Below are 13,869 nucleotides of genomic sequence, written 5' to 3'. Positions count from 1 at the left end.
CACCTAAAATTAGAGTGGCAGACGCATTCTTCTCCCTCGTGTACGTGTGTGTGTGATTGGATTAGATGGGAAGCTGACAAAGTGCCACACACTAATTAGTCACTCCCAGTGGAAGAGAGGAAAAGTAGAAAGAAGTGGTGATGGAAGGAGGACAGGACACAAGAGACGTGGAGGGCAGGGATGGGAAGAGTGATGGGAAAGTGACAGAAAGTCAAGACACATATGAAAGATGAAGGTAGAGAGAAAAAACAGATCAAACTAGGAAAAGGACTAAGGCGTAGAGAAGCGTAGAGTAAGACGTAAGAGGGACCGAAGCAACAGAGGCAGAAGAAGAGATGGAAACGATTGCAAATTAGAGGGATAAAAGTAGATTAAAGGAGTTAAAATAGAAAAGGAAAGGAGGAATTAGAAATAATCAAGATAAAGTGAGCAAAAAGAGAGACAAGTAAAGGCTACTCTAAGCTAGAAACTTTACCTTCCCCCTCCTCCTTGATAGACTTGGGTTCAGAGACAGCAAAACACTGCATGGTCTCATACTTCTGCTGTGCTGTATCATGCTGTTCAGCAGCCAGACGGGCTTCACCATCAGCACGAGGGTTAACCAACATACGGCAGTTGAAGGTGTGGCTGTTTCTGTTGGACGAATCACTGCTGCGATGATTGACTGGAAGACAGAAAGAGACACAGCCAAAGAGAGAGGATACATTAGAGGATTTCAACATATGCCTGTTGATATTTGGCATAGAAAACAACATCAAATCGCCTCGTCTTATATCGCATTAATACCAACAATAAATAGGTCTGAAATGGTTTGGTTTTCTGCATAAAAACTACCTAAAACATTAGGAAGTACTCCCAACAGGTGGAGGGAAAAAGTGGTATAAATTTGTGAACCTTTGCTGCAAAAACTGCAGCCAAATGTGTCCAGCAAGTGTGTATCAGTGCTGCACATCAGCATGGAGGAATTTTAGCTCGTGTTTCTGCCTCTTTCAGTCTGAATTGGCACCATTTCGATAAAACTGAATTCTTAAGACTTTTTTTTAGAATATGAGCTGTCTACAAACTGGATTCATTTTGCAGAGTGAAGCTGAAATGCAGCACAACAGAACCAGCAGCGCATGATGGAGGCTGCGCACTTACTGAGAGCCAAATTCATTTTGAGCTGACGCCTGCCTCATTATTCACCTGTTGCTTCCACAAACCTTGACTGTAAATAGCTTGGATTATACACCGCTGCCAGACTGAGTCCCCCCCCCTGTACTCGTGTGCTCATGTTGCAAATTGTCTGCTGAAACTTGGAAATTACAAAATACTCACCATGAGCATGTAAGCCTGACATTTTAACAATGCTGATAACGTAGTTCACTGTTGGAAGGTGGTTGAAAATATTCAATGTGTGCAGTGTGCATTAAGCTGTTTGCTTTGGTTATAATTAACTCCGATCTGTTTGTCCGTGCGTTTCATTTAAGCTCATCTGAAATCTGTCAATCGGGGTGTAGAGCAGACACGCCCCCAAAGGCTCATTTTCCTTTCATTTCAAGATCTAATTCTACTTAGTGGTTAACTGTCTGTGATGTGACAAACTAAGAAGGTCAGTTTATATCTGCTTAACTCAGACTTTAAATGGGTTCGGGAACGTTTTTAGGGCTCTTCTGAAAATCTAAAGATGTTTTCAGCCTTAATTAAATGAACATATAAACCGTTCTACGGAGTTCACAAACTTTCAATCACCCGTGTGGGTCTGTTGTTCTAAAACAACTTAAAACTGTTTCTGCTCCGTAATTCTACTGGTTTGACACCTCGATTACCCAGTTAGCAACCAGTAGGCACTGGTTAAGTAAAGGAACTCATCCAAAGCAAAAAACTTAACATGATTGAAGGAAATAATTAGAGCTAAAAATCGCATTATTTAGCAAAGCAAACATTGTTATTGTCAATAAGTAACCAGCCACAACCTTCTAGATCTAATAGACATTTAATGAGTTAAAAACAAGTTGATGTAGCTTATTTCCTCAAGTTTGAAGTTAATCTTCTCACCCATGCTCTTGGGCAGGAGGTTCTTGATGAACTCGGCATGGTCTCCAACATGCAGCACACTGTAGACGCTGGTGTTCATCAGCTCCTCCTGCTGGTAGCGCAAATACTGGCTGACGTTCTCCGACACGAACACGATGTTGCCCTCCATGTTGACAACAAAAAAGAAGCCGTCCAGAGCCTGAGGACGGATGGAGAACGAGAAGAAACGTGTTGAGAAAACATTTTTTAGGTTAAAATGAATTGTGTAACACTAACAAGCGCGGCCTCTTCACTACCATCTTCATTTCTTAAGAAGTGTACTGTGACGTGTGCTTGCTACCACAGGGCCCCGACAAAAAGAGACGTCAGTGAAAAGGAGCAAGAAACCACAATCGTGGATCTTTGGTGTTTTTTTTTTTCTTCTTTCATGATAAATCAATTACTTCTAAAGCCAAAGACACAAATTGACTAATCTATTTGCTAGAAACACAGAAAAAGGAGCTTTAATTGTGCCATGAAAATACACCATGCTGACTCACAGCGTGTCTGCAGGTCTCTGTCACCTCTACATTTTCCAGCAGAATGTATAGACTGATATATGCATAGACCCATGCGTACACAAGCAGACTATAATCAAAATGGCTTTGGCTACAATGATGTTTGTCTTTGTAACTCCAAGCAGCCTCCTCAGCCAAAGTTGCTGTGGGTGAACGCTAAATATATCCCGTGTGTGTATGTGTGTGGTCAGGCTCCTCCCCCCCTTTACTAATCTGGCTTTTCCCAGAGGTATTTATACCTCATTGGGTCCCATGTTAAACGTCATCTCACACTTGTGCTCACACACACACTTGAGCAAGCTTGATGGCGGTTCTGCTGTTAGTCAGAGGAACTCTTATCTATTCGTGTCACGTGGAGTGCAACAGCAGGTACGGTCAGAAAGATGCTCCGTATGTGTTCAGGTGACGACAGTTGAAACACGAGAAGCCCCACTGAGCACAGATCTGCTCATCAGCTGTTGTGATTGCTGCGATTGTGGCATTTGGGGTAATCAACAACATCTAAGAATGAATTCTGTACTTAACAGGTAACTATGGAGCCTGTCTGTGGATATCAGTAGAACATTTTTAAAAACTTGGGACAGTGTGTAAATTTAAACAAAAGCAATGATTTACAAATAGCATAAATCAATATTTTATTCACAATAAAACGTAAGGATTCTAGCTGCCGTTTCATTCCAAAACATAGATGATGGAATATTCAAATTCCTCTCAACTTCATGTGGAGGAACATCACTCTAAAATCTCTCCACAGTTTACCCCTCACTTCTGAGAGACTCTACCTCTCTAAGGGGCTCTTTTTTAAATACGATCATGTTACTGACCTGTTGCAAATTAACCTAATTAGCAGCAACATGTTCTTCCAGCCTTTTGTTTCGCCCATCCCAACCTGTCTGAGATGTGTTTCTGCCAAACTCAAAAGGAGCTAATGTTCAAATTAGCTGTCGCCATTGGAATTGTATTTAAATGTTGGACATGGAGATGAGATGTCAAAGATCAAACCGCTCACAACATGTCCACATTTTGTTTGCACTTAAAGCCAACATGACCTCAAGGCGTTACGCAAGCATAGCATGCGACTTCACGCATTTTCCCTGTCTTTTTATACCAGCAAATGGCCAGGGGATGATTTTGTGTGTTATTACACTATCTCATGACACCAGGCTGTTAAAACTGTGTCGTTTAACTGCAAAAGATGACACTAAAACAAAGAGGTATTACATAAGTGAAACTGAGATGAGCACCAGTTTGATTTGAGGATCTTTCTGTGTTAACAACTGATTATGAATCAAACTGGATCAAGAGATGCCTAAAGAGTCAAAGTTTGGTCGAACCTACCTCCAGCATCATGGGCCCAAGAGTGTCTTTATCAATGACCCCCTGCCCTGTGGACGAGACGTCTGCCTTCTGCACCTCCTCTGCATCAGCCACTGGAGCCTTTTCTGCTGAAGACACCAGAAAACATGAAAGCAGGGGGTTAAAAGGGCTCCAGAAATCATCAGCTTTCATTGATCGAATGGACAAAAAACTAAATAATGTTATACGGTAATAAAATCCACCACAGAGAACAGAAAACTGCCCTTTACTTTAACTTTCTACTGCCCTCTGTTCACTGGGATGAATGCATGACTCGTTGTTAATGTGGGAAAAATGCATGTCAAAAGTTAGGCTGCAGCATCAAAAGGATCAATTAAATAACTTACTGTACGTTTCGCCCAGAGTGTGCTTGTTTTCTTGGAAAAACAGCTTTTAGCGGGCATTTCCTTTATGCAGACAACACTGACCGTGTTGTTTTTGTGATGATGAAGCCATCGAGCAAACGCACACCCACACACAGACTGTGTATTCATGTACAACAGGACTTTTCACATATACCGTTCTTTGTCCTTGCCTCAGCAGAACATTAATTATATTTAAGTCTAATCTAAAGGTCCCCTGCTCGTGAGCTGATGTGAGAGTTTGAGCGTCTTGCACGTTAATGACAGCCGGTATTACCGCACAAATGTACTGAACACGTTAGACTGTAACAGTCATATTTCAGGCCAGTTTGTCTCTCTCCACTCTACCAGTGGACTGTTAAGCCTCCCATGGCCCCATTAGGCCACATAGCTGACATTCCTGTTGTGGGACCATAGCTGTGGAGTCATCAGCCCTTAAAACCCTGTCACTGTCGAGCATGGAGTGGCTCTGCAGTGCATGTTGGAGGCAATCTGTGTTTCTTTACATCAGGAAGTATGCTGTTACTCTGCATTTCCCATGATCAGTTTGCACATTCAGATTGAAATCCCCAGTTTGCCTCAGATAGGTTGGAGAGTTACTCTGCAGACCCTCTCCTGTGGTTTAGTCTTACATAATCGCAATGACCATCTGTCAAGGTAGACAGCAAAAACACTCAAGCCCTGCACGCAGACATGCATACGAATGGCTAATTAGCAAGTCGGTGCTGCATTATCTGCAGTATTGACAAATGCACAGCCCAGAAGCCCGAAACAGCTTCATCAAGTGCTTGCAGCAAACGGCAAGAAACCAATATCTGACCAGCAGTTTTAAGTTGAGAGAAAGCTATGAATGTATATTTCTACATTTATAAGCACCAGCATGTTGAGGAGCTGAAGTCTTGTATTTGGCAGGAATAGATAATTAGTATCTTCAGTTCGTAAATGATTAAAAAGTATATTCAAGAGGACAGGCTGATGGTAATGGTGCCTATAGCCCAACTTTTAAGTGTGTTGCTGACATCAAATCAAACATTTTTAAATATTTCTCATGTAATCTCAACACACAATTAAAAAAAAGGCTGAACAAACGACAGATTTGAGAGCATTTCCCAACATGTCTGTATGCAGGGACTGCACTTTTCTTTTCGTCCTCTTTCTGGCCGTGCACTTGTTGCAGGAACTCACATGTTCAATCATTTAAATCAGCACCACATGCGTTTCTGTGACTGTGAGGACCAGAACACAAACACTTACACTTGTCTGGCCACCACAGTGTGAGTATGTGTGTGTTTTCTAGCAGGTGATTTCTTTGCTCCATGTTTAAATTCAGAGCTTTTGTACAAAATTCAGCTTAGCAGCCAACAATAAAGGCTTTCTGCTGGTGACTGCGCAGCTGTGTGACTTGTGTATTATCTCTGTGTGCAAGTGTGTGCTTATTCAGCTGTTGTTTTCAGGCCCAAACAGTGCAACGACACATGGACACCAACTGGCTGACCGCAGGAACAAAAAGAGATGAGAAAATGAAAGAAAGGAAGAGAGGGGAGAAATATGGAAAAGATGGCAGCAGAACGGGGAGGAACACAGCTGTGAACGACAGGAGAACAGGAAGAAAATAAGAAAGAGATGAAAGAAGGAGCAAGAAAAGGTTGATGAAGGATAAAAGATGGGAGCAGGGAAGAGAAGAAAAACTAAATTAAAGGATAGAAAATAAGATATGACAGATAGGAAAAGTAACAGGAAGAGAAGAAAGGAAAGAGCAAAGGATGATGAAGGATCTAACTAGATTAGGAAAAGAGAACGGGGAAGGAAAGATGAGACAAGACAGACACTGAAAGGGGTAGTAGAATGGTGAGATGGGGTGTTTGAGAGTAGAGAAAAGAAAGGAAAGAAGAGGAAAGGAAAGGAAAAGACAGGAGAGAAGGAGATGAGAGGGAAGGAGGGCGAAAGAAAATGATGAATGAGCAGGGATGAAAGATTGATAGGATAACAGAAGGGTGGAAGGACAGAGGAGAGAAGGAAAAGAGGATGGTAAAAGGAAAAAAAGGAAAAGAATAAGAGGTGGGAGGGGAAAGAAGATGGTAACAGGAGAGGAGAGGAGAGGAAATACATGAAAAAGATGGTTTGTTGAACAATAGCAGAGTCAGGTGAAAAGGCCTGAAAAAAGAGGAAGAGGAGCGTAAGAGGGTGAGAAAGATGTCGAGAGGTGGAAAGAAAGATAAGAGGAGGGAAGAGAGGAAGCAGTTAAGGAGACAGAGGGACTGAGCTGAGGGCAGATCTGCCACCTTTCCCCCCCTGAGGGCTTACATCATGTCGGTCACTGTTACATAAAGGCTGCCACAGTCTGTCTCAGCATGACTGTCATTTCAGAGCGTTTGTTTGCATTCACATTCGCTTCTCCTCCACACTTCAGCGAGGACTCCAGTACAAAAGCATTTGGGATAGTTTCCTTGGATGAAGACTTAATTAATTGTTGATGGCTTAAATAGGCTGAGGTGGTGGATATTTGATTTTTTTTTTGTTTCTTTTGGTCTGAAGGGTTAAATTAGGCTGCGTTCACACATAAGAACCCATTTTTATTCAAAAAGTGCTTCCATTAGAATTGCATCTGTTACCGAGTTAAAAAAGAGTTTTCACTTCCTACAGCTATCACACTATTCTCCAGCAAGATTTTCACGTTCGTGGCTGAGAGACTCTGTGATTATACAAGAAAAAAACCTGTCTTTCTTTGAAAGTGTAACTTTTCTCAGCTCATCTTGGGCGTGCTAAAAAAAGATTCCCGGGCCAAAAAGACAGAAAAGGAAGAGACGCCGCGGCGCTGTTTGTGCTGCCGTATCATTCCATATGTTTTCATGTTAAACGTGACCCTGGACAGAATAAAACAACCTGCTGAAGCCGCCTCACACACACACAGCTGTCATTGAAGATCCTCACCCTGCTCTTTGATCTGCCTGATCTGCTTCACCGTCTCTTTGAGGATGGCACATTTGTCAGGCTTGACGTTGAGGTCGTCCATGTCATTGATGTTGGCGAAGATCAGCTCTGCCAGCTCCTCGATGTATTTGTTCTCCTGCTCCCTGTTCCGTCTCTCCGTGTTCCTCTTCGGGCTGAGGGAGTGGGAAACAATCAGAAAGCAAAAATGAATGAAATGTCCACAGAAACACGGGGACTGTGTCGGCGTTTGTTAATTGTGTGTCAGGGGTTATTGTAAAAACTATGCTGTGCATTTAATCTGCATAACTTTGACCCGCTGTGAGGCAAAGGCCTCTTCAGTAACCATAAATTAACTCCATGACCTCTCTATAACCTGACATTAACGAGGTCCCTTAACATCAGAGCATCAATACTACAACAACCTGTTTGTTGTTATATAAACTGTTGTCAGTAAAAGTGCTGCAGCAGCATTTATCTCCTCATTGACCCACGAGATTCCCTCCTTCTCCCCACGCTTCTCTCACTCCCCAAAGAGCCATAAACAACCTTTTCTGTCATTTATGATAAATTACTAATTTTTTGCTGAAAAATACAATTTGAGTTTGAAAAATGTAAATAAAAGCCAATAAAGCTGATTCAATGGCATGTAAAGATATGAATAAACATGAAGTCTCAAGCTTGAGTAGCTTTTCAGGCGATGGCTTCTCACAATCAATACCAAACCTGTTCCTCAACAATTGCCAGCTCTGGGAAATTGGAATAATTGATCCCACAAATTCTAGCAGCATCATCTCTCCGTCTGTGAACAAGCTTAGGATGAAAGAGAATGGCTTCTACAACACAATCATCTACAATGAGCCCAAACACACAGCAAAATCTACAATGGAGAGCTTCCAGAGGCACAAGCAGACGGCTTGCTATGGCTCTCACAGCCCCCCCACACACATACAATCAATACATCCCCTAAAGTCTGTGGATGGACCACGAAAGACTTCTGCATAACTGAGACAAGAATCTCAGACCTACAAGCCTTCTGCTGGAAGAATCTGAGAAAATTAAGTACTCCTCGTCTTATTTGACTGATTCAAAACAGTGTCTGCGTGTGTGTGTGTGGAGGAGGGGGGGTTTGAATCAATGGCAACAACACCAAGGGGACTCACATTTAAATCCAGTTCTTTCAGCTTAAAAACATCATTCATTTCTTCATTAAGTTATCTGTGCATCACATTTTCTCTTATTATTCCAAAGGGCCCGTAAACACTCTTGATGCAGAGATCTCAAATTATAGGCAGTGCTGTTAGCTTTTGATCGACACCTCACATAAAACTATAGGATGTTCAGCATGTTACCGAACCAGCTGTAAACTGGCACTTTCTGAAAATGAGGATATGCATTTCTTAACTGAAGCAACATGGCTGCAGCTCTGTGTGCTCACGTGTTGGAGGGGTAAAACTTTTCCCTTTTTTTCCCCCACGACACAGCAGAGGCACGCAGTCATCATCACCATGATGATGAGTCTTGTGAGGAAGCATCAGACAAAGGAAGCAACATTTCTGTGGACCAGGTGGAGCCATTTTGAAGAGCGCCTGCACTGACCTTTGGAAAAATCTGCGTAAAACATGCCCCTGTTTATCAAATGTAGACACGGACTTGGTGAGGCATCGGCTTGTGGTTTGCTTTGGTTTTCAACTGTTCACAAAGAAAGACGAGATATTTTCCTTTTTGCATGTTCAAGCATCTGTTTCTCAGACCGAGGCTCGCCTACAAAAGAGTCCGAAATGAAGCATTTACACCCGATGGTTCCGTTTACCTCGGATATGCCCTGGATAGACATTTTAGTTCAATTCTATCGGTGTGAGAAGTTAAACCATAAGAGGTTTATTTGCTTTGCTGGACCTCTGCTCGCCTAAGTTTGGCAGAGTTGTGAACGTTGTGTGGATGGACAAAAGGGAAGTTATATGATTCTATTGGTGAAGGTTAGTGGGATTATGAGTCTGTCAAAATCTACAAGTTTTATTTGGGTTCAAGTTTTGTTTTATTTTAGCATTTGTTTTGATACGAGGTATTTGTTTAACCAGACCCTCGTGGGAATTATCTGCTCAGACATGGTAGATGTTCAGATATTATAAAAGAATAATTTACAGTCTGTGTTCACGTTCAATTCTTCTTTGGGATTAATAGACTCAGGACACGCCATTGGTCTTCTCAAGGGGCGTGTCAGTCTGGGAAAACCATGTGACACAGATACAGGAAACAAGTCTTCGATATTCTCAGTAACATCAGTTTTAATGAGGTTTCAGTGATGTGCTGAGGATGAGGATGAGGATGGTGGATGAAAGTTTTCACCTGGGTCCCAGGAGGTCTGACTGACAGTCTTTCCTCTTCAGAGGCTCCCCTCTGGGGGGCTCCGGGGTGTCCCCCCCACCACTACTCATCTTCAGCAGTTATCAGCACCTGGAGGGAGAAAAGACGAGAAAACAAGAGAGCGATGTTTGGTCAGAACAAATCATACGAAAACAGCCATTTTTAAAGTTCAAATAAAGCCCAACAGTAGAGACTCGGACCCGTTTTAACACTGCAAACACAGAACAGTTCCTGGATATGCAAACCTAAACATTTACACACCAGCAGGCCAAGGAAACATCCAAATAGTTTATCACCCTTTTTTAATAAATTGCAAGACAGGATATTGGCTTTAGCGTAACATGTGTCCTGCTTTGATTCACTGATAGTACAGCGTTTCCCTTTTAGGAGAAGGACTCCATGTGGATGCACCAGCTGAAATTAAATTGAACAAACACTAACAGTAGAAAGTGCCCTCCCCTCTCTTCAGTGATGTTTACTCTGTAATGAGCCACAATTTTACTGAAATCCATTAATTAATGCGTTGATGATGTACACAACCTGCATGGTGCATCATCAAACAGGGAGTGTGGGTGACTCATGACAACAATGTACCACTGTAATGAGCCTGCAGGCCATATGTGGGAGGCCCAGCGGGAATACAGTAGGTGTCAATAATACTTCAGTTTGTAATAGCTAATTTATGTCGGGATTCTCACTGTTCTCCCAATAATGTTGTTATGATATGAGTGATGATGCTGAAAGCATAAATGTTTTGATGATATTTCTGTTGTCCTAAATGGGTTTTTTGGAGGAGTGAAAAGACAGAAATGTAAAAGATGGGTGACATTAAAAATATAACACCCATTGGCAGGGAAAGACGCACCATATGGCCACCTCATGCTGCTAGACTTGGACCATATGGTGCAGTAAAAGGGACAAAATTCAGACTACAGAGAAGCGGACGAAAGATGTATCTTTGTTGAAGCCAGCTACTGATCTGGCCAATGATAAGCTGCTGCCGGGACACGAAAAGCTGGGGAACTGGGTCGCATCTTATGAGTACAACCCAGCAACCCACCGGATTGGGCTGAACAGTCAGTATTTGCTTCTCTGAGGTCTAACAGATGCCTTTAAATTTACTGTGCGGTCATATCACAACCTCTATTGTAATAATAACTGCAGAATGAAAGCAAAGAGTTTTGTATTTTTGAAGAGAGGAGAGGAAAATCCAAACTGAATCTTAAGAAACTACATAAAACTGCATCATATCAGCTGAAGTCGACGCAGTTATACATATCTGGCTGTGTCCAGGTGCCAAGACAGAAATGATATACTGTAGCAAGATTATTACATGCATAGAAGATTAATATTCATGGGAAAGGGCTAACTTCTTCCAAGTATAACAAATAGAAAAGAAAAGAAATAATATGCTTTCAAAGCATTTACCAGAAGGGTTGTAATACAAGTGCATCCCAAATTTAGAGCAGGCTGGATTGACACACAAGCTGTATGTAAGAAAATTGGCATATCATTTGGAATCCACTGTGAAGCCATAACGAGAGTGCCTTTAAGTGCAATACCACTGACAACCATAAATACCTGCTCTAAAGTGACTCTGGCTCCAGCAGACTGCCATTCAAAACAGAGTACTTAGTCAATTAACTTTTCCCACAAGGCATTACGGTGCCATTTACTTCCTCTGATCAGCCAGCTGGTGACCTTGTGGTTCTATATGTACTATACGGAAACAGATTTATGTATGTTTGTCCAATAAGGTTTTACGTATAACTACCCACTTCACTCTCTCATCCAAATATGGTCACTGCTGGTTCCAAAAAGAGCAATACGACAATGGCAAGGTTTCAAAACACAACAGGTAGCGTCACAGTCATTTTGTCCACTTTTAATGTACAGAGTGTATATTTCCTAAAATGAAAACCTAAAGAAAAGAACAGGAAGGTTTCTATACAGTGAATTAATGAGGGAATTTTGATTTGATACAAAGCAGGAAGTGTTAAATGTATTATAACACCTCGCTGTAGTTAATTTAATACTCTTTTCCGTGATTCTGTCTTATACTTGGACTATGCACCCATGTTTTCAGAAATGGGTTTCTTTTGGATGGCTGCAACATACATATATATGTCAGCTGAAATGCTAATTTCATAGGGGGAAAAGGAGGAAGACGGGGTCATGCACACACAGAAATGACCAGGATCCTACAAATGAATGACTCTCACACAAACAAATATATGGAAGCCAAAGTGTTTGCATTTTGTTTTAAGCCATCAAAATAAGGCATCATAGAAAAATATAACAAGTCCTGCTAATAACAATTATTTCTTTAAATAAAAGCAGCATCTCATAAAGACCTGGTGCCTGAGGGGATTGAAGTGAATAGAGGCCTTAGTCTTGACTTGAGGAAATGCTGTATCCTGACCTCAGAGATGCAAACACTGGCTGGCTTTTCATCCCGTCCAATGGGCTGCAGGCCTCGGGTTATGCCCCGGTGGGTCATGCCCCGGTGGGTCGCTGAATTCTACGCATGAGTTGCCACCTGGGTTGCCTTCTTATTTTCCATTAACAGCTTATCATTGGCCTTATCTGCATCTGCTCTGGCAAGGATAGAGCCTCGACCAGCTTCTCAGAAGTCTAAATTTGAAGTATGTACTGATCCAAACACCGGTGACAAAACTCATCTTGATGAACCAGCATAGTCTCAACAAAGATCTGTTTACAGATAATGTTGCAGGTTGAGTCTGTGGCAGTAAGTTGCTGCTGCTTTTATACACACAGCTGAAAGTTTCTTCTATTTCCTCAAAGGTTTTTCTGCAGGTTCGGTGAAGTGGTGACAAATCAGCACAGAATGCATGTATCAAATCTTTACTTTAATGTCTGCAAACACTCACTGATGAGGCAGTTCAACAGTTGAAGTGGGGGAGAAGCAGTATCTGTTGGGACAGTAGGCCCTTAAGGCCATTCAACAGGCCAACGCATCACCTGACTGTTACATAACAGCCGGTCAGTGGGACTGATACTGCGCAGATGAAGGCAAGAGAGAGGGATAAGTAACAGGGAAACCAACAGGGAGGCACAGGGACAGAAAGATAGAAGATTAGACAGAAAGTAACAAGGTAAGAAAGAGGGAGGGGGTGGAGAGGACAGAGGAAGAGAAATGTAAGGGCACATTATGAGAAAACACCATGAGGAAATAAATAAATGGACAGACTGTCAGTTTATCGACGTTTATGGGAAACATTCTCACACAGACTGCAAGTTGGGAAGTGCTGTAAAATAATACAAGCGGGGTGGATGGGGTGACAGCAGGAAGAAAATGGGAGGTGGGGCATGTGCTGCTCTGAATAATCAGGCCTGAGGACAGAGGGAAATATGGCCTAATTACACCATAAGAGAGAAGAGAAAAGAGGAGAGGCGAGAAAATGGCTGGTTGTGCACGAACAAAAAAATCCTAAAACTATACAGCTTGTACAACAAGTGCATGAAGCTGTCACTGCCAAGGGGAGGACTTGCTTTTGGTCATGTTCATAGTTTCTACAACACAAGAGGAGCACTTGGTAATCAGCTGCCATCATCAGCAGTCCGTTAGCGATCAACACTTCTTGTCATGTCCTAATCTTTATGCATGCTGGAGGCATGGCTGCAGGGATGAAAAAAAGAAAGAAAAACGGCTTCTGTAGCAGAGCAAGTCAAATGTTTGGTGAGCGCCAACATCCATCATCTGATGAACTGGGACAAATATTTGTTGAGAAAGCACTGAGTGTTGTCAAGGGAGAAAATACCCAGAAAATGTTCCGTAATGAGTTCAGAGATTCCCTTGCATTTGCTCTATTCCCATGCCAAACTAAGTCGATGACCACTGACACCGTCATGGGCCATAAATTAAAGGTACGGAAGTTTTTGGGTCAGCACTCAGGTTCCTCCTTTAATTTTCACTCACACACCGTGTGTTAGCATACTGTAAAAGTAACCCCACAGAACTGGCTGTCCTACCACCATATATGTTGACTCTCATGCACATGTGGTAAAAAGTTATTGCTGATGCAAAAAAAACATTTGCACACATTACTGGAACTCTGCTCAGCTTGATTTTGGCCAGCTAAAGTTGAGTCAGCTATGGTTACAGCTTAACTTGACTAGTTTTGCATATACAACCCCTGGAAAAAATGATGGAACCACCACAGATGTTTATCTAGTTTGCTTTATTAAATAAAACACAAATATGTGTCATATTTATTTTAGGCTTTGGCTTTCCAAAATGTACCTAAAAGCATCTTAGTAAA

At 42.0% G+C, this 13,869-nt stretch overlaps 1 protein-coding gene across 8 annotated transcripts in view; it reads right to left on the bottom strand.

Annotated features, from left to right (window-relative positions):
- The window catches only part of LOC140269523 (nuclear receptor coactivator 2-like), a 58,552-nt gene that overhangs the window by 19,141 nt on the left and 25,542 nt on the right, over positions 1 to 13,869 (bottom strand). For 5 of the 8 annotated variants that reach the window (XM_072364664.1, XM_072364663.1, XM_072364667.1 and 2 more), the window contains 5 exons: positions 9,569 to 9,676; positions 7,223 to 7,395; positions 3,912 to 4,018; positions 2,038 to 2,215; positions 476 to 664 (listed from right to left, as the gene is read on the bottom strand). In XM_072364664.1, the coding sequence (XP_072220765.1) occupies positions 476 to 664; positions 2,038 to 2,215; positions 3,912 to 4,018; positions 7,223 to 7,395; positions 9,569 to 9,657 (736 nt within the window). In that variant the 5' untranslated portion in view covers positions 9,658 to 9,676. The remainder of the gene's footprint in view (positions 1 to 475; positions 665 to 2,037; positions 2,216 to 3,911; positions 4,019 to 7,222; positions 7,396 to 9,568; positions 9,677 to 13,869) is intronic. The other 3 variants (XM_072364665.1, XM_072364668.1, XM_072364669.1) reach the window with 1 other exon arrangement.

The sequence above is a fragment of the Leuresthes tenuis genome, unplaced genomic scaffold, assembly GCF_036924035.1.
Source record: "Leuresthes tenuis unplaced genomic scaffold, fLeuTen1.0.hap1 SCAF_14, whole genome shotgun sequence".
In the NCBI taxonomy this organism is placed as follows: domain Eukaryota; kingdom Metazoa; phylum Chordata; class Actinopteri; order Atheriniformes; family Atherinopsidae; genus Leuresthes; species Leuresthes tenuis.
This window is presented reverse-complemented; position numbering and strand designations above follow the sequence as displayed.